We start from the raw sequence: 20,752 nt of genomic DNA on the forward strand, positions 1-20,752 counted from the left end.
CTGGATTTTGGAGCCCATCTCAAGAGCACCTGAGTTGGGCTTGCTGGTGGGGGGGGGGGGGGGGGCGTTGGGGGTGGTTCTGCACAATTTGCCCTTTCGTTCACCATGGCTGCATAGGGCACCTAGCACCAGGGGCCTGACACGGAGTCGTGCACCCCAGATGTGGCCTGGACACACGACCAATGACCCGAGCTGCTCCTTGAGACTCATTGGCTGGAAGGAGGCGCTGGATCTGCCCCCTGACCTCTGGGGCTGGAGCCCAGGGTTAGCGAGCGTCCAGGAGGGTGAAAGTCGTGAGGCCACATCCCCTTGGAAGAAGCGAGTGCTGTAACCAGAGGTCCGGGGCACAGGCATGTCTGAGAGAATGCTGCATGGCCGAGGAGGACCAGAGCAAGAATGGAGGGCACGAGGGGGCACCGGGGCCAGGAATGCAGAGCACTTGGCTGTGAGAGCCTGGAATTGGGAGCTGAATGAGACAGGGACACGTTGAGATGCCCTGAGGGAAAAGATGAATCACTTATGGGAGGGACGGAAGGGAGGGCGCTGACCTGCTGGGAGGTAACAGCTCTTCCTGTGGAGCAGGTGCAGGGCCAGTGGGTGCCTGTAAGGAAGGGGTCAGGAACCGACTGGACGGCCGGGAACCAGGATGCCAGGGGTGCACCTCCTTGGACCCCAGGGCCAGGCACCTGCCTGCCCCTGGGACTGCTGGACCTCTCACACTCCAAGCGCCGAGCTAGGCCCACTGGTGCGGAGGCTGGTGCTATCCCTGACGTGACCGGATTTTGGACACCTGGCCCCCAAGATGCCGGTTTTCATTTTAGAATACAAAGGCCATTTTCTCCGGTGACTCGTCTCCGCTCCCTCTGGTTGGTGATCGGGTTGTCTGCAATGTGCTTATTAATTATTGATAACCTTGTTGATTTTTAAACTGTACTTGCCTTTAGCAATGGCAGTTTGTAAAAGCACACGATTACTTTAAATACACACCCAGGAGAGGCTTCGTTATATTGGCCCACTGAGAGAGGAGGCAGTGTACAAACAATATTTTAATATATTACAACGTCTTACAATACATCAGATCAATACTCCAGAGCAGCACATATGAAGAAAAAATATATTTTTTCCCCTAATAATGGAGACCTTCTATACACACTCAAGACAAAGCTTTAAAATCTTAGGGCATGATTGGTCTTCCTCTAATCACAGCTGATTAAACAGTCTTTCAACCAGAGGGTAGCCTATGGGAGGAATTATTGCCCGATAGAGTCTCATTGAGACTTCGCTTGTGCTAGTATCATGTTGTGTCTCTCCCAACACAGGGACTGGACTCCAGACCCCAGCAGAGAAGGAACAGGAGCCTGCCTTTCAGATGATTCAGCTCATGATCTCACTCCCCTTTAACCTTAAAAGAAAATAGGCAACTTTTGCACCATCTATCACTAAATGGCAGAGTTGATTCACACTTTTGAAACCAACATGTTATTACTATTGTCTGACCTTTCTAGGTTTCCTAAGACAAAATTCTACTCATATCATCACCATGTAAACATTAGCAACACTCAAAAGCACCACAAAACCTTTGTTCTTCACATTGAAATGGAGATGCCTCAGTTAAATTCACCATTTGTTTTTTTTCCCCTTTTTGTTCATTATTTTTTTCCAATTCCAGTTAACGTACAGCATCGTGTTATTTCAGGTGTACAATATAGTAATCGAGCGATTCTATACATTACTCAGTGCTCATCACGAGACGTGGACTCTTTTTTTTTCAATAAAAAAGGCTGTGTTTCACAAAACTGACACTCATATTTAAAACTGAAAATATAAAGCAAAAGGTTCTGTAGTTCAAATTTGAATTTTACTCAGTGTTAAATGTCCCAATTTCTCCCCCTTAAAAATGAACATTTAGATATTTTAAACATTGCCGATCCTAACGGTGCATAAGGAAGGGGAATAGTGATGTAAAAAACAGCCGGAAACTAGATGTAGGATACTTATTTCTCTGGTGCAGTTTTGTTTTGTTTTGTTTTAGACTTCCTTTGGGGAATGAGTAATACAATTTCCTGCATTTTGAGTTTGATCGAATTTGAGAGAAATTCATTCCAACTCAGAGGATTTGGACTTTCAATTTAGATTTTGTTTCATGATTGAGCACCTGCTGTCTACCAGACAACGTCTTCGGTGCTTTCACATACGTGAACTTCGTTTGCTGAACTTACTCTTGTTGAATAATGTGAAGATCAGCAAAGTGTGGTCATGTTATGCAAAAAAAATCAAAAGTGTTTTATATACTGATTCTATATACTAAGGTCATCATAGCTTAGTTACAAGGCCCATACAGGGAAAAAGCTTTCTAATTCATTTTTCTCTTAAAATATAAAACAAAAAAATGGAAAATGCAGGACAGCCCATCCTATTTTATTTTTTATTTATTTAAAAAGTTTTTATTTTATTTTTTTTTAACCCATCCTGTTTTAGATGGGACACAAATATATTTCTGTTGTACGATAGTGACTTCAAATTTGAAGTAGAAATATGTTTTCCGGGGAAAAAAAAAATCACAAACCAAACTTTCAAAATCACCAAGTCTGGAAGGTAGATTATGAAGCGAATCTCTGTGTGGCTGCTTCACAGACTCGGGCAGCGTTCAAACGCCACCTAGTGACCGACACTGGCATGGCAGCTGGGTTACAATTTCTCCAGGCTTGGGCAAAAAAAATGGTCCATGATTTTGCTTTTTTGAAACAATGATAGGAAATTATTGTTTTCCAGGCAATGAGATACTGTCTAAATTACATAAACAAACTGTGTGTGATATTTCCACAAGTAGAGAATCTTTTCCCCTGACCCAGTTTAAGTGATATTTTCCCAAAGAAGCTAAGAAAAGGAAGGCATGGGTTTTCTCCTCTTCGCCTAGATTTTTTTTTTTTTGGACCCAGATTATATCCTTGTTTCAAGTGATTCAGAGTTAGTTGAGAAATATTATATTGAGCCATGGCTTCATTTATGTAAAATCCAGGTACATTCTAGGCGTTTCCCTTCATTCTTTCCTACACAGCATCCCAGTGCCTTTTCCTAACAGATCAGACCAATCTAGTAGCCGTGATTTATCACAGATACAGGGACAACTGTCTATTCACATGCACTCATACGTTGTTGCAGGGAAGATCCCGGTGGCTTGGATAACAGGTGCATACAGCAATCTGAACCCTGACCCCTTTGTCATGAAATGTAAAGTGTGTATTTGTTTTGCTGAGACTCTTGGAAGAGAAAAGGGACTAGCAGAGAGAGCTAACATTCACGGAATAGTCAGCATGGGCCAGGGGCCGTGCAGAGCGTGGGCAGATGAACTATCTCCTTCTAGGCCCTTACTGAACACCCATGAGATCATCATCTCCTGCTCTCTGAAAACATCTGTTGACTATTTCTAGACTTCTGGGTTAAAAAGTCCAAGACCACGATGGTATGAAGGCAGAAAGGACAGAGTTGCAGTGGGCAGACTAACCGGGGAAGGGATTCTGTCGTTGTTCTAGATGTGAAAATTGCCATCTCAACATTTAGCAAAAAAACAAAAAAACAAAAAACCAAAACCAAAACAAACAAACAAACAAACAAACAGCCCCCAACTCTATCAAATGAAAGATCTGACAAAAATAGCTTCAAAATTGGGAACACGGGAGTCGCAGAAAACACTGCTCAAAAAACTAAATCCTAAATAAGCAAATTAACTAAAGTTAAGGGTTTTGCATTATCTGTGGATTTTGATGATCCAGGATTTACCATGGAGAATCAGGTAGCAGGTGCAACAGAAGATGGGACTGGGGGCCGTTGAGAAATGCAGCAGGAATTCCTGCTGAGCCCGGCCAGCACACCTCAGGTCCGAGCGAGCGTCCCCACGGGCGCGTTGAAGGCTGGGTCCACTTCCGGACCTACCAATCCAGCTTCAGGTCTGCCTTGCTCCACACATATTTGCCTCCTCGCTTTAGAAACATCTTTTCATCAAATCCACTGAATTTTATAGCTTCTTCGACGCCAACATCCAGGATGGACTTGGAAGGATCCTTCCGCCCGTTCCTACAATTCAGGAAGCGCATCTAGAAAATTCATGACAGAAAGGGGATATGTTTGTATAACTGATTCCTTGAAACTCAGTGTTGGGGGGTTAATCCAGAATGATGTTTGACCCTGGAGCCATTTCAACACATATTTAGCGACAGGTGTTGGCCAGACACTACACTGAGGATGCCGACCTCCTAGAACACTCTTTCTCTGCTCGAAGAGCTCACTTTAACCAACAGAAACACATTAGATCGATGAGCATATGATAAACCAAATTACATGCCTGCCACATGTCCCTCCATGGGTCGGGGGGAGGTAATGTTTAGAAATTGTAAGGTGGGGGGGGGGACCTGGGTGGCTCAGTCGATTAAGCGTTCAGACTCTTGGTTTGAGCTTAGGTCATGATCTCATGGTTGAGCCCCTTTGGGCTCTATACTGGCAGCACAGAGCCTGCTTGGGATTCTTTCTCTCCTTCTCCTCTCTCCCTGCCCCTCCGCCACTCGTGCTGTCTCTTTCTCTCTCAAAATAAAAGAATAAACTTAGAAAATTTTAGAAACTGTTAACTGGAGAGAACGGTGTTATAAATGGACAGAAGCATGACACAGGCTGGCATGTAGGTGATACTACTGGAATGAAAACTGTTCACGCACAGATATACAGGTGTAAAGTTAATAAAACTTTCTTTTGAGAAAGGGAGAGAGTGGGATAAGAAAGGAAATACCAAGGCGGGCAGGCACCAGACCGAAGAGTCTTATACGCCCTGTCAGGCGGGAATGAGGTCTTCACCCTTCTTAACACCCACCATGTCACTAAGCACCTTACAGTAATATTTGATGATTCAGAATGTTCTTAAATTACCAAAAGCAAATTTTGGTTCCACTGTGTTTGTGCCAACTGTGTGGAGGCCAGAGAGTTTGTAAAGGAGCATTGGTCAAAACCCCCTGCCTATCATGATACTCCAAAAACAGAAATAAATTCTGTTTGACCTTTCCTCTCTACCTTGAACCCTCTAACACTGGACATTAGCATCATTGCCTTTCTCCTTATGCCCCATAAAGAGAGTTTGTCCTACTGACAGACCATGAAATGGCTGTGAAGCATCACTGGTGAATTTGAAAATAATAAAATACCAAAAGTCAAAATGAGCATTTCTCATTTTGACAAGTTCCATGCATACGTTAAAACCATTGTTCTTGTTGGAGTTCATCTCTTTTTTTAATGCTTTTTTAAATTTATTTTTGAGAGAGAGAGACAGAGACAGACGGACCAACAGAGCGTGAGCAGGGGAGGACAGAGAGAGAAGAAGGAGACACAGAACCAGAAGCAGGCTCCAGGGTCGGAGCTGTCGGCACAGAGCCCGACGCAGGACTCGAACTCCTGAACCTCGAGATCATGACCTGAGCTGAAGTTGGGTGCTCAACCGACTGAGCCACCCAGGCGCCCGTGGAGCTCACTCATGTCTTAGAAACAGGTCTTTGAATGGACTTGTTTGTCCTGTACTAGAAATATTGGCAATGGTTTATGAATCTAGCAAAAAAAAAAAAAAAGACAAAAGAAAAAAGTGATTTGTTTTTCAAATTTGAGAAGGGGAATATTTTCCTTCTTCTCTGGAAGGCAGAGCAGGTAGCAATCGTGTCAGTGACTTCTGGAAAGGAGCCCCAGGTAACCTCTTCTCACCAAAGCCAAGATTGATCAGGGGACAAGCTGGCAACATCAGAGGTATTAAAGGTGATGTGAGGTGTGATAGGACCTTCCTCCAAAGTACACTGGGTGCCCTGGTGCTGGAGAACCCCCAGCCCAAGACAACAGGACATGCAGTGCCACTTTCTATGTGACACCCGAGGACCCATTGCCCCACGGGAGAAAGCCTGAGCCTTTAAATTTTATAATTCATGGGGCGCCTGGGTGGCACAGTCGGTTAAGCGTCCGACTTCAGCCAGGTCACGATCTCGCGGTCCGTGAGTTCGAGCCCCGCGTCAGGCTCTGGGCTGATGGCTCAGAGCCTGGAGCCTGTTTCCGATTCTGTGTCTCCCTCTCTCTGCCCCTCCCCAGTTCATGCTCTGTCTCTCTCTGACCCAAAAATAAATAAACGTTGAAAAAAAATTTAAATAAAAAAAATTTTATAATTCATGAGAAATACTCACATACTCATCCAGAATAAGGTAGGAATCTTTCATCTGCAAAAGAGAAATTAAATACAAATTTAGTTTCAAGTATATTTTTCAGTATGTGCGCTCAACGGTCGGTCTTACGGGCTTTGCGTGTTTGTGTTTTATTGCTTCCGGAGTCTGCATTTCTTATACTACGTGAGTGTCTTTGGCTCTGCCCCTTACGAGGGGATCCATCAGTCAGCGCCTCTGTCCCCACCTAACATACATCTCCAGGGGCATCTCTCACAGTTTTCAGCAGGCTGGATTCTCCGCCCCAGGCTGAAAGGGTCAAAGGACACTGTGAGAGCTTCTCCGAGGATGAAATCCCCAGGCTAATTTCCCCATTTTCTCAAGCTGTGGGAGAGCCTTGTTTTTTATTCAGTATTCCCAATGGCTATTTTTCCACCATGCATGGAATTTCCCCCATTTTCAATGGAATTAAGCTTTAAGGCTATTAACCTGGGAGTCTGCCTGCAGATTTTAATGTTACCTTCATTACCCGTAACTGGTTTTACCTTCTGTAGGTATATGAAAGGTGTCCCTATTCTCCTAGAGGAAGCTATACCTACCCTCTCGAGGCTGCGTCCTTGGAACAGCTCCCACCGCGGGAACGGTGGGCGGACACAGAGTCCAAGGACAGGGGCGGGGGAAGGGAACCTGAAGGTCTTTCAGAGGCCCTACAGCTGGCAGGTTCAGGGCTGGTGGTGGGTTCCAGCCCGAGGCTGCACCCTCCCATCCTCCTTGCTGAGCCCTCTAAAGGAACAGTGTGTGGATCCCTTGAGCTAGAGAGGTCCCTGCTTGGAACCATCTCAAGACGTGACCATGTCTGCTCCATTATACCTTCTGGTTAGACTCAGGTACCAAGCAGGACACCTCTTTGTGGCGGTCTAAGAATCCTTCAAATTCTTCATCACTGATGATGAATTGTTGCGCTTCTCTCAAGGCGTCTTCTCCAGAATTCTCCCCCTCGATGAGGAGGCACTGGAAGACCTGGAAGGCGAGGAGGGTGTTTGCTTAGCAGAGAGTGACCCCCCCACCCCTCCATGTTTACGCCCCAAACCTCACCTCCCCAGACCCGGCTTCGTGTCCTCTATGCAAGGAAGAGTCCTCCTACTAAAGAACATTCTAGAAAGACATCGCTCTGGGGCCCTCAACGTCAGAAAGTGCAAACGGTCTGAAAATATAAAACTGGTCAAGTTTATGTTTGAGCCAGTCTGACAATCTAACCTTTTCAGACCACCAACTAAGTGATGTTCACCGCAGGGAATGAGAGTATGAAGAAAATAGACAAATCATTTGCGATCCACCAAGAAATAAGTATTTTCAAAATGTTGTCTCTGCTGACTTCAAACATCCCTTATTAAGCCCTCTACACTACGTGGGGCTTTTTTTCAGTAGATATACAAGGATAGTTTCCAAAGCCATTAATAGTCTTTTAACATTCTTTTAAGTAAGTAAAGTGTGTGTGTGTGTGTGTGTGTGTGTGTGTGTGTGAATTATTATTCCATCGTAAGGAATAACATCCTCTGAGAAGGAAAAAACTGTCCCAGGGACCTGAGCAAGGTGGTAATAGGTGACAGCTGATCAAACACAGACCCAGCACAGAGCCCAGGGCTATAGGGTTTTCATGTAAGGGAAGGGGGATTACGCACAGCATGTAATTAACATTTTAGCCAGCTTAGAATTAATTTTGAAGCACCCTACACGTTGCCTTCTTTGCTCACTCTATTCCCACCCCTTCTTCTCTGCTCCCTAGTCCTTAAACATCCATCCCCGCAGACCCTGGTCACACAGTAGATTTACTATTTGCCTTCCTGGCTGTCTTGCTCTGTAGGCTGGGAGCTTCCTGGGAGGGGACACCTCTCATCTTTGTCCCCACGGCACCCATCCCCAGTCCAGGCACAGGGTGAGGAGAGAGAGGAGGTCAGAGGAGGTCTCCACACAGGTGGGAATCCCAAGCTGGCTTGAATAGCAGGTGCAGTAAAGACACGCAGGGACTTTGGCCGTGGTGACTTTGGTTCTGGAATCCACCAACTTCAGTGGGGCTTGAGAAGCAAAACAGGGGGAAGGGTGGTGGGATTAGATGGGGAAAGTCAGGTGCAGCCTGCTCTGTTGTCCCCAGAGCAAGCCTGAAGGTGATGGCAGACCCCCTGTGGAAGAACACTGAGGTTTCTTCCCTCCCACGCTCGTTCAGTGCTGGAGTACTGAGCACGGGGCCTCCCGTGGAGGACGCGGCCTCGGGGGTCCAGGCACCTGACCCAGGGGTGCTGCGTTTCATCAGTTTGCGGCCTGCAGACGCCAGTGATCTGATGCCAAAACTGCTTTTCAAACAGACAGTAGCTAATCTGCTCCCTCCAGAAAACTCAGGATTTTGAAAAGGCGATTCTGGAGTGACTCAGCACGCAGAAGCCACAAGAGGAGTTACAAGATGGGAGGAAAGAAGCTATGGGATCAGGAAGCTACAAGGAGCTCCTAGCAAACCAAAGCCAGGTATGTATGTATGTATACACACACATACAGGGAGAGAGAGAGAAGCTAAAAAGAGAATAATGAGGAAGCCAGTAGTGGAACAGAGATAGGGGATCAGGGAAAAGGAGACTATCCGGCAGGTGGTTCTAGAAGGAAAGTCTAAGAGCTTTGAGCCTCGCCTCTGGTCCTCGTCCATCCCCCTTGCTGGACCACAGCCTTCGTTCCTGCCCCTGTCTCTCTTTCTTGGCTTTTCTCTAATTCCTTCGGGGCATGGGACGCAGGTCTGAGAAGCTGCGTTTCAAACAGTTCCCTGAGTTGAGTCTGAGGAACAGCCAGGGGTAGGAAAGTTTAATCTGTCATTATCTGCAAGTGTCTGTCCATGGTGGGTGCTGTAATTACACCTTGAATTGGAACGTTAGACTTTTAGTAGCTGATGGAGGGATCGAAAGCACGAATCTCGGTGAATGAACTTTGCTGCAGCTTGGGGATGGTGTTGCCCCAATATCTACTAATAATTCCGTGAATAATATATTAACAGAATTTATGAAGAACATATATCCATTTATGAATAAGCCAAGAGTTTTAAGAAGAAATCCAGTATTACTATATTTAATAAAGAAATATCGGTTAGGTGTTGGATGGATATATGCTTTATTTTTTTAATGTATATTTTGAGAGAGAATGAGAGAGCGAGGGAGGGGCAAAGAGAGAGGGAGAGAGAGAATCCTAGGCAGGCTCCATGTTGCAGGCTCCATGTGCGCGGGGCTCACGCTCATGGACCTTGAGATCATGACCTGAGCCGAAGTCCGACGCTTAACCGACTGAGCCACCCAGGCGCCCCACCTATGGATGTATTTTTTTAGAACACCTGCAAGCATTGACTATATCTTTTGACCTTTATCCTCCCAATACTCCAGAAGGGAATCGGTTCCAGTTTTTAGAAGGGGGAATTGGGGCAAAGACAGCGTAAGCAGCCTAAAGTTTAACAGGGCTGGAAGAAAGCATGAGGACCCGGTTTCCTGGCTGGCTCCTTCAGTCCAGAGTTCTCTCTCACCTTGACATTTCGGGTTTCATTGACACAAGTGTCTCCCAAACATTTTCTGAGTTATACTCGGCAGAAGCGACACGGGACACGGTACTTACTTTCCAGCGGACCGGGTTCAGGGCTTTAATCTGCTCCCTCATATCCTCATCCACGTTGAATCGATTAATGACAGAATTTATTTTGAAGGCCACTCTATAATCTCTACACCATGTCCTCAGTTTTTGAAGATTCTCCACGTGGTTTTTCTTTCCTTGGCCACGACCAATGAGGACGTTGACTTGCTCATCAAAGCTGTCACAGGAGATGGCAAGGATGTCCAAATATTCACCTGAAGGAAAACGGGCATCTTTAAGCTTTGCCATTCAAGGACCAAACCTGTTAGGCCATTTATAGGTTTTTATGATAAAACGTGTCTTGTTTGTATCTAATTTTTCATTTTTTTTTCAACTTTATTTTATTTGGGACACCAGGGTGGCTCAGTCAGTTAAACCTCTGACTCTTGATTTCAGCTCAGGTCATGATCTCACGGATTGTGAGTTTGAGCCGTGCAATGGGCTCCGTGCTGACAGTGTGGAACCTGCTTGGGATTCTCTCTCTCCCTCTCTCTCTCTCTTTCTGTCTCTTCCCCCACTTGCTCTCTCTCTCTCAAAATGAATTAAAAAACCTTTAAAAAGTAAAGTTTATTTTATTTATTTTGAGAGAGAGAGAATGTGTGAATGGGGAAGTAGCAGGGAGAGAGGGAGAGAGAGAGAAACCCCAGCAGGCTATGCACTGTCAGTGCAGAGCCTGATGTGGGACTTGATCCCACGAACCGTGAGATCATGACCTGAGCCTGAAAGCAAGAGTCAGATGCTAAACCTGAACTTAAACTTACACCGAGCCACCCAGGTGCCCGAAGCCCAGACATTTTCTACCACCCACTCATTCTCCGGCCACATCTTCACAGTGGACTAGGTTTGAGCTTTCCTCATTATTAGGACTTTGCAGAATTGGTTGCAAAGTTGATTCCTAAAACGGCTCCCTAATTATAGAAACTAGGGGTTCCAAAACTCTGTAAGCAACTATTGTCTGATTTTCTAATCAGGGAGCAATTTGAAGTACGATGTGGGGGCTAATACGTTATCCACACGTACATCCTCCGCCTCTCAGTACAAACTGGGAACTGATGTGATTGGCCGTCCTGAACTCTGAACCATGAGTTGTGATCTATTAATGAATGTAGCTCCATCGTAGGGTAACTAATCTTTAGTTTCTCCAAGGACAAGCACTTGTCTTTTACTTCTTTTAGAGGCTCAAAGTATCTAGCACAAACTGGAACCAGAGTGGGCAACTGACCATTATTTAAAACAACTCAAAATGGGGCACCGGGGTGGCTCAGTCGCTTAAGCACCTGCCTCTGGGTTTCAGCTCAGGTCATGATGTCATGGTTGGTGGGTTCAAGCCCTGTGTTGGGCTCTGCGCTGTCAGTGCAGAGCCTGCTTGGGGTTCTCCCTCTCTCTCTGCCCCTCCCTCCTCTGGTGCTATCTTTATCTCTCTCAAAATAAAAAAACTTAAAAAAAAATAAAGCGACTCAAAATGTTCTAAACATTGGTCCCAGGTGAATTCCCAATGGCTTATGATATTGAAGAAAAGAATGAACTGAGAGAGTAGTCTCTAACCCAAACAAAATCAAAGTTCCAAACTAGAATAGAGACCTGTCAGTTATGTTATATTAGTTGATTTCCAAGTCAGCTGAGCATCTCTGTCCATTAGTTTATTCTGTCACTTCTCCAGCTTCTGCTCTATGATCATGATGCCCCCTCCTCCTGCTCTCGGATTTTCTTGTCGGAGCCCTTGTGAAGAGAGAGTTAGCAACGCAGACCTGTGTGCTCAGTCCTTGTAAGTCTCCAGGAAAGCCTGGAACCTTGATGGAGTCTTGGCCGATCCCTGCATATATGGATACCAGCACGTTCTCTGGGTCTCCCTTTGATGATGTATGTATGTCTAGGGCACGTTCTATCAGCTTGTCAAGAGTTGTTGGGATTGTTATGCAAGATTCATGACGTACCTGGTTTCCTTGCTGGGAGTCCCGAGTTTCAGTTGCCGTGGGTGATTGCCCAACAGTGCGAGCCTAAGTGACCAGCCCTGCATAAAAGTCTCAGGCCCTAAGACTCCAGTGAGCATTCCTCGGCAAAAACATTCCAAACACGTCCCTGAAGTGCTCGGCTAGAGAGAAAGCACGTCTTGTTCGCCCCGGAGGGGAAGGACCCGGGAGCCTGCGTCTGGCCTCTCTGGACCCCAAGGATGCACATCTTCTGCTGTTTCCAAGCTGTGTCCTTGGCTCTCAGGAACCTTAGCTGCGGCGATAAGTGGCCGCTGAGTCTCGTGAGCGCTCCTAGAAAACTACCAGACTCAGCAGCTCCCTTTGTCCACTCAAGCTCACAGACTTACCCTTGGTCCTTTAAACCAGAGGTGGAAAATTGAAGCTTACGGACCACCCGGTGAGACACAAACGCTGCCGTGGCTGGTCCTCGTGGCATCTCGAAATATTTCAAATTTCCGTGCAAATATTGAATTGGGAGATTTCACAGAGCATGTGGATTTCTGAAGTATCTTTAAGAGTTTCGGGACGTGGCGCCACGTACCCCAAACCCCATGTAGGACAAACGCCCGTGGAAGCCCGTGGCCAGCTGGCGGTCAGCTCGTCCACCGTGAACAGGACTCGGTGCTTCGCATCCTTCACAGCCTCGCGCTCTCTCACTGCTCCCCGCGGCTGGAGAGGGCTTTTCTCATGCGCTTCCAGCTCCACTAACTCACCCTGCCTCTCCCACACAGGCATCTGGGCTTCTGACCCTGGAGAGCAGCGAGCCCGCGGGGCCTGCTCCCCGAACCATGATGGCGCCCACATAGAGCCAGTGTTGGAGGGAGGACGTTACGCAGGGACGCTGCCGGTAAGCCCGACCGATCATCCTCTGCTCACACGGTTCCCTAAGCCTCTGTTACCTCTCTGAATCTGGTTCCCAAAGTTTCCTTTGATGCTTCTGACCCTGATTCACTAAGCGGCTCCCTTCACAGTCTTCTCGGATTCGCCTTTCCCGGACACTTTCGAATCTTGTCTTCCTACTTACCTTCATCCCACGGGCTACACCACCCACATCCACCGCCCCCTCCCCCCCACCACACCCGTGTCTTCACCATCTCCGGAGGGGCGTTTGGTCAGAGCCTTTCTGTGAGCAGCCTCAACAGAGAATAAATGCGGCCACGTTTTCGGTGGCGGCCAAGCTCACACCGCTCGTCCAAAGGGAGGACGGAACACTGTGCTCTAAGAGTTAGGTAATTGTCTCCTGAAATGATAATAGTAGTGACAGCTAATATTTTCCGGGGCTCCCTAAGTTCCAGCCTCTGCTCTAGGGATGTTACATCTATGGAAACTCAGCTGTGAGGGACCTCCAGGGTCTTAGGATCCATGGTTCGCCATCCCGGCTGCAGAGCGGAGCCCCTCGGAGCCCCTCAGGTTGGTCTGTCCACACGCCACGACGTTCTGACATAACGAGTCTGGGGTTCAGTCCCCCACGCAGATCGTCTATTTAAATGTCTTCAGCAGCCGCATATGTTAGCCAAAGGAGGGGAGGACAGTTTTGGCCCAAATGCTTCATCGGTGAGACTAACAGAACGACAGTTCCTTCGAGATTTAACAATTGAGCATTAGCAGCAAGCCATAAGGGTTTATTCTGCAGAATGGTGTCACTGTCCCCTGCTAGTGGCTAAGCTAAAGCCACAGGCGCCGATACCTGCTCACTTGGGACGCACAGAAGAGTCGCGGTTGCTAATATTTTCCGTTATCTGCCTTGCCATGCTTGTTTACGTGGAGCCCTGCGGCATGAAAACCTCTAACTGCGTGCCAGCCTGGTAAAGATATTAGACTTTGGTTTCTCCTCCCTGCCCACCCCCCCCCCCCCCGCCCCCCAGCCTAAGGCCCCGGGATGGAAGGACCCAGAACCAACACTCGCAGCGGCCACGACTCCCGCGTGATGCCAGGCAGCTCACCGTAAGTCCTGAACCAGCGCTCCCGGATCAGGCTCCCGTTGCTGACGATGCTCACGCTGGGCAGCCTTAGCTCCTCTTTGCAGAACCTCACCAGCTGGCCCAGGTACTCGCCCCGGTCATGAATGAATGGCTCTCCCCCCGAGAAGTTGATCTTCTCCATCCCTGTGAAAGGCCCGACGTGAATCTTTTATTCCCCGCCCCCCCGCTGCAAAACACCCCTTGTTGCTTTCATCGCAAAAGGGCTGTTTTCTCAAGGTAACAAAAACGAAATGATTATCTCCCCCCCTCACCCCCAAGCCTGGCTCCCCGTGCTTCCCGCGGCGGGGAGGGACTCACACACACACAAGCTGTGGCCTACCCCTTGGCCCCTGCTTGAACACGGATGCATCTTACTAGGGAATCAGTTACACGGGTGAGAGACTCTCTTAGGAGGCAAAGGGGGTGCTGAGTCAACACAGGGATGTGCGAAAACCTCCTCCATCCCATCCAGAATGGTCTTTCTTGGCACCTTCTCAGGCCTAGACGGCCCCGCACGCTGCCCTGGGGGGGTCCCTTCCCTCTCTGCCTTCTGGATGCCTGTGGTTCCAAAATTCCTGCCCTTTCCTCTCTCAACGTACTCCCTTAGTTTGGAAAAGGCTTTCGAAAAACAATATGCAAACTATAGGACTTATGTTTCAAACGACACCCGTGATCAGTTGTTTGACCAGGTATATTATTCTGGGTGAAATCACTTTGCCCTCGGGATTTTAAGGGCATTACTCGTTGTCTTCTAGGTTTTCATACTATTGTTCAGAAGCCTGATAATACTTTGATCTGTAATCCTTTCGAAGGACATGATTTTGTTTTTTTCCCTTCCAGAAGCTTTCTTTCCAATGTCCCCAAATTTCAAGGTGATGTGCCTTAGTGAGATCTGTCTCTGTTCACTGTTTTGGCCACTTGGCAGGTCCTGGATGGAAAAATACAGCCCCATTGGGAATGGGAAGTTTCTCCTCCTATTTCGCCGGTAACTCCCACGTCTTCTCGAACCTGCTTTTCTCCCTGGAGGTTCTGGTCTGTTGGTGCTCCGCTTGTAACCACCGCGCCCTCGGGCTGTGTCTCTGGAGTCCCATTTTCTCAGGACCTTATCTTTTAGTCTTTCTATCAAAATTCTAATTTTGGAAATCCCAGTGTCCACTCTCCAGACTCTCCCATATCCTGACTGTTTTCTCAGCATTGTGTTACTTCTTATGCATGATAATTTTCCTCTCATCTCTCTGGGATGATCAGTTACAGATTTTTTTTTTTTTTTTACGTTTGCCTCTATTCTCTTTGCTGATTTGTTTTGGCATCTGCCTTTTACTTTGGGGTTTCTATTTGTCCCTTCTAATTTGAGTGAAGCATAAAAGAGCGGAATGGAATTTCTGTGATTCAGGAAGAAACCACGCAGACGGAGGGTTTCGGTACAGAGTGACAGAGCGAGAAATGGACTTATTCACTGGATAATGCCCCACATGCCGGTAGCCTTGGTGTTTCCTCTGGGCCATTTTGTTCTCCTGGAGAAGGACTCTTAATCTCCTGCTATGCCTGACCACCTGGCTGCCTGTACCCTGGAAAGTACCAGCAGGCAGGTTCTCAACCCCCGGCCTTCAGTGTGGGCTCTCCTCCCGGCCCCACCTGGGGTCCCTGAGCACAGCCTTGGTGGTCCAGATCCCTCAGAAAAGAAGCGGCCTGTCATCTGCAGGACTTGGAGAGGGACCTCGTCTGACCGTGGTGGGAAGAGCCGTGGAAGGGCCTTTGGCCTATTTCCTCCCTCCCGCCTCGCCCCCTACTTGTGGATCAACGCTGTGCTTCTGCATGGTAACATGCTTCCCGTCTTTGAAATGCCCTACATTCCATGCAGCAGGCTGGTGAGCCTCTTACAGCCACTGCCCTGCAGACACATGCTGAAGGCGTCCAAGAGCCATAAACCATTTAGGACAACAACCTGTGGATTTCCTTGTGGGCTTATGCCCCTTCTTTCAATGATGCTATTGGAACTTTAGGGGCATGAAGGAAAGATTGGAAGGACGCTCAGTAGAAAGTCCAGAAGGTCTAAATACATTTAGAATTTCTGCAGCGATATTGTCATAGTGGAGTTCATTTCAATTCAGTTCAGTTCAACTCGGTTGACTGCGTCTCTACCAGATGCTCTGTCCCACTGGCAATATCGGAGCGGGACGTTTCCAGAATGAACCCTTAATCGGCAAGCAACTAGCTCCGCTAAGGGAAGTTTGAAACGCACGCTTCATGGGACTCTAAGGGTGCTGATAGCTCAGGCAGCGGACAGCCTGCTCGGATTAGAGACAGAAGCCACCACACTTCAGAGCATGGGAAGGAAAGGGCACAGGGGGACAGGCTGCTGAAACAGAAGCGTGTGTGGGCATCAGAGGTCAAAGGAGCAAGCATGAGACCAGTAAGAGCAGCAAACAGACCGAGTCATTGGAGTAAAATAATTAGAAGCACCAAATAAACTAACGGAGAAGGCTGGGGATCTTATTAAGGGCCAAACAGCACAATCTGCCACAAAATTCCCTAAGAATTTTATTTGTTAACATCCGTTCAACAAACTTGGTCCCTGCAAAGTATGGAATACCGTGCCTGGCCATTTCATTTGTGCAAACTCACTGTAGCCCAGCTTTTAAAATGCTGTCCAGACCCGGTTTTGAGGTCCTGTCTGAAGGCTGGTCATCCTTAAATTCATCCTTAAACTCATTCAGCAAGGAAGGAATCATTACCCTGGTTTTTATTATTTATTTATTGTTTAAAGTTTATTTTTGAGAGAGAGCGAGCGAGCGTGTGCGCACACACGCGAGTCGGGGAGGGGAGGGGCAGGGAGAGGGAGCGAGGGAGTCCCAAGCAGGCTCCGCACTGTGAGCGCAGAGCCCGATGTGGGGCTCAAAGTCACCAAAAGCAAGATCATGACCTGAGCTGAAATCAAGAGTTGGGTGCTTAACCAACTGGGCCACCCAGGCGCCCCATCCTGGTTTTTAGTTGCAGGGTTGAAGCCCAGAAAGGTTCACGAATTATTCACGAATACAAGGCTAGGGAAAAAAAAATGCTGAGATGGATGTCCAAGCTCCAAAGCCTTCCATTTTGTCAGCGGGGCGGCCCTTCACCCCCGCTTGCCCAAGCTAGTCCCGCCTGATGGCAGACCAGATGTCACCTGTTATTCTTTTCAACACCGCCTTTCACGCTCCGGTGGGCCTACGACTGGACAGTGATAAGTTCTATCCCCTCACTGGTGAGGGCTAGGAGCCTGGCTGTGTGGCAGTGGTTATATTTAATAAAAACATCATTATTCCCTAAACTGTGGTTAAATAGGGTCAGACAAACTAGAGAGCGTGAGACAGTGTGTTGGCCAGTGGCGTGGCCCTTGATGAGTTTGAGGGTAAGACGTAGAGAGGATGAAAGGAACAGAGAGCTGAGGGAACGGGATGTGGATGTGTAGTTAAGATCTTAGATGAGGAACCATGACTTCACAATGGTCTTAACATACAAGGAGTGATCCTATTACAGCCCAGATCACTACTGACCCCCAGAGTGGCTACCTTCTATTCCGTGTTCTCCGTGTAAAAGTGAGAGGAGTCAGTAATATTCTGGAGAAGCGTCTTCAGCCGGAGTAGTACATTTTAATTGTAAATATAATTTGCATTTAGATTTAAATTTTTAATCACCACCAAAGTAGATTTTTCCTATTTGAGCCAGAAATCTCACCTACAGGGCACATAACCTATACTACACCTTAATCATTTTAAGTAATTTTGGTTTTATTTACTTAAAACTGAGAGGTCACCATATAAGGGTTTTAATTATAACTAAAGTAGTTTAGGCCCCATTAAGAAACATCTGAGCATTTGCTTATCTGTGCCTCGTAGCTACTTTTTGAGGTTGGCATATGAGTTACCTTTACGCACATTTCAAAGATTAGTTAACTTACATTCAGAAAAGTTAAATGTCTTGGCAAGTCACATAAGTGCTTCAGCAAGAGCTCAAGTCCTGCCTTGCGAGTCAAGAGTCTGAGCTCTTTCCAGGACGCCAGACCTCCCTTCATTTGCTCATGTCTCCAAAAACATTTATTACCCCCCTATTACATTCCAGATATTCTCCTAGGCACAAAAATACACAGAATGCTAACATTCAGCCTTGGAACTCAAACCCTTTGGGCACCCAGATATTAAAAATAAAACAACCTGGGGTGCCTGGGTGGCTCAGCCGGTTAAGCGTCTGACTTCAGCCCAGGTCATGGTCTCATGGTTCGTGAGTTCGAGCCCCGTGTCAGGCTCTGTGCTGACAGCGTGGAGCCTGGAGCCCGCTTCGGATTCTGTGTCTCCCTCTCTCTCTGCCTCTCCCCAGCTCATGCTCTGTCTCTCTCTCAAAAATCAATATTAAAAAATGAAAACAATGGAACGAAACATAACTTCAAAAGTTGCTATAGTACACGTTCGTAGCAGGCACCGTGGGATCACAAATAGGGAGACAGGCCATTCCAGAAAGAGAGGATAGTGTGATCACAGGCCTGATTTATGCAGGTGGTGAGGGGGAATGAGTATAACATGATGTGCCTGGAGCATTGATGTGCACTGAGGGCATCGGGGTGAAGGATGTCGAGGTCCCCGTGGGGGCAGCAGAGACGATTATAAGAATCGCAGCAATCCAGCTGAGAAATGGGGAGACCCTGAGCCAGACCCCACGGGAACAGTGAGGTGGGACTCCACTTGGCTGAACGGCTGTGGGTGGTTGAGCAAACACCACGGGCAACAAAAGAAATCAGATCATTCCATTACGTAAAGTACAAAATCAGGCAGAAGCCATCTGTCTGTTAGAAGACAAACTCGGGGTTACCCTTGTGGGGGGCGGGGCAGTGATGGAAGGGAGACGTTTCTGGGCGCTGGGACGCTGTCTGAGCGCTGTTTATCTGGGCGTGGTTATTTTGTGCGGTTCACTCAGCTATGCCCTCAGGACGGGCGCGACTTTGTGTATGTGTGTTCTACTTCTACAAAAAAGCAAAACAAAACGACACAACAGTTAAGCAAGTTGAGAAAAAGTTGGCAAGGTTGCCGAAGTTGCCAGCTTCCCAGGAGCCCCGGGAAAGACAGGAAGACCAGGTGAGAAGAACAGATGTGGAGGGGAAGATGCTGTCTCGGAATCACGTACATGCCGAGCCTTCTCTGAGATGCTTCCACTAGCGTGGACAAGCTCAGTAGGCAAGTCTTGAGATCAAAATCATTGTCGTATTTGTACTGCAAATAGTCTCTTTACAGTTGCACGGGAGAGGGGCGCCTGGGTCGGTCAGTCGGTTAAGCGCCCGACTTCGGCTCAGGTCATGATCCCACGGTTCCTGGGTTCGAGCCCCGCGTCGGGCTCTGTGCTGACAGCTCGGAGCCTGGAGCCCGCTTCGGATTCTGTGTCTCCCTCTCTCTCTGCCCCTCCCCCACTTGCGCTCTGTCTCTCCCTGTCTCTCAAAAATAAACAAATGTAAAAAAAAAAACTTAAAGTTTCATGGGAGGAACACATACATAATCCAAAGTAAGAGACTGGAACATTGTAGTTCCCAAATCAGAGTTTTTGTCTTTGTTTTCAACTTTCCTCATTGATTCTTTCTGGAAAACCCCCACTGCATCGGTGCTTTGGACAAACTCAGAAAGTAGAACGGTCCCAACCTGCTTCTTGGCAAACGGGGGGAGCGGGGGGCACTGGGAGCCCGGCAGGTGCAGGGACCTCTGCTCACCTGGAGGCTATAGGAGGGATGGGTTTGCAGTCCCTCCGGGCTGCGCCAGCCGACTGGTTCCGAAGGCCCAGGCATCCCCCCCAAATTCACCCCAGGCATCCCCCCCAAATTCACCCCAATTCTCCCTCGCGGGACGGACGCTCTGCAGGCCCTCTGCCACCTGCGCGCATCCCCAAGCCCGTGGCCGCGCCCTGACTTCCTCCCGGGACCGGGGACTCACCGGCTTCCTGCAGCAGCCGCAGCCCTCGCTTGGCCTCGTCCAGGGGCAGCACGAAGGACGTCTTGGCCGTGTGGAAGCAGAAGCCACACTTGTAGTTGCACTGGCGGGTGAAGTGGTAGTTGACGCTGGTGGGGGTGGTGGGCTGGTCCGGGCCCTGCCCGCCGTCCCCTCTGCTCTCCTGCGGTTCTCCCCGGCCTGGCTGCGGTGGCCGGGCGCTCTGTCCCCCTGGCAGCCAGAGTGTGGCCCTGAGCCAGAGGACCCAGGGGACCAGGCTGCTCCAGAGGGAGCGCAGGGGCTTCCTGAAAGCGCTCAGCAGCTTTCCAGCAAAAGCCACGGGCACCAGCATCCACATGGTGGCCAGGCTCCCTGAGGCTGTCCTGCTGCCTGGAGACAGGGCTTATATGTGCCAGAAGCAACCTGTCACATGGGTTGGACGGACACACCTCTGACTGACTCTCTCGGCTGAGCTCAAGTTTCGATTTTCCTGTTCGTGAAAATGAAAGTTGGGACGGGGCCAAGGCTGAAGGCTGGGGATCGGGGCCAGCATCCGCCCGGCCCGGCCTCACCTTTCACCTGTCTTGGGGGCCGGCACGGGCCTTCTCACTGGATACAGACCAGGACCTCGCTCTCTGTCCGTCTGGCCCTCCGTCCAGCAGGGAGCCGCAGCCCGGACAGAGATGCCGCGGCTCTCCGGGCGGCACGTTCCTCACACATGACGCTTCCTGCCGCCGCCCCCAGCGAGAGTCTGGTGTGAAAGCCACAGAATGAATGGCACGGGCGGCCCTTGCGGGGCGAGGACAGGACCCGTGGGCCTCGGCGCCCCTTGCAGACCGTGGTCCAAATGCACAGGCACATAATAACACCCATCTTCCATCCACCTTTAGCTGTCCATCTCCACCTTCTGTATTTTCCCAGCGTTGAAACTCAGACACTTACACTCTCGAACCCACGACCCCAAGATCAAGAGGTGCTCGCTCCTCGGACCGAGCCAGCCAGGCACGCCATTTCTATTTTACTTTTTTTTTTTTTTTAATTAT

The 20,752-nt window shown here is 48.6% G+C and overlaps 1 protein-coding gene across 2 annotated transcripts; it reads right to left on the bottom strand.

Moving 5' to 3' along the window:
- Positions 1 to 1,028: 1,028 nt before the first annotated feature.
- Positions 1,029 to 20,710, bottom strand: RSAD2 (radical S-adenosyl methionine domain containing 2). Of its 2 annotated transcripts, XM_003984516.5 has the most exons (6): positions 19,716 to 20,704; positions 13,750 to 13,911; positions 9,822 to 10,051; positions 7,050 to 7,199; positions 6,204 to 6,236; positions 1,029 to 4,094 (listed from the first exon to the last, which is right to left on the bottom strand). In XM_003984516.5, exons 1-6 carry the CDS (start codon positions 20,065 to 20,067, stop codon positions 3,930 to 3,932), a joined length of 1,092 nt encoding a protein of 363 aa, XP_003984565.2. In that variant the 5' UTR covers positions 20,068 to 20,704; the 3' UTR covers positions 1,029 to 3,929. The 2 variants fall into 2 exon arrangements, with proteins under 2 accessions (XP_003984565.2, XP_019683510.2); XM_019827951.3 differs by lacking the exon at positions 13,750 to 13,911 and having other exon boundaries at positions 19,716 to 20,710.
- Between the last annotated feature and the right edge of the window lie 42 nt (positions 20,711 to 20,752).

This window comes from Felis catus, chromosome A3 (genome assembly GCF_018350175.1).
Source record: "Felis catus isolate Fca126 chromosome A3, F.catus_Fca126_mat1.0, whole genome shotgun sequence".
In the NCBI taxonomy this organism is placed as follows: Eukaryota; Metazoa; Chordata; class Mammalia; order Carnivora; family Felidae; genus Felis; species Felis catus.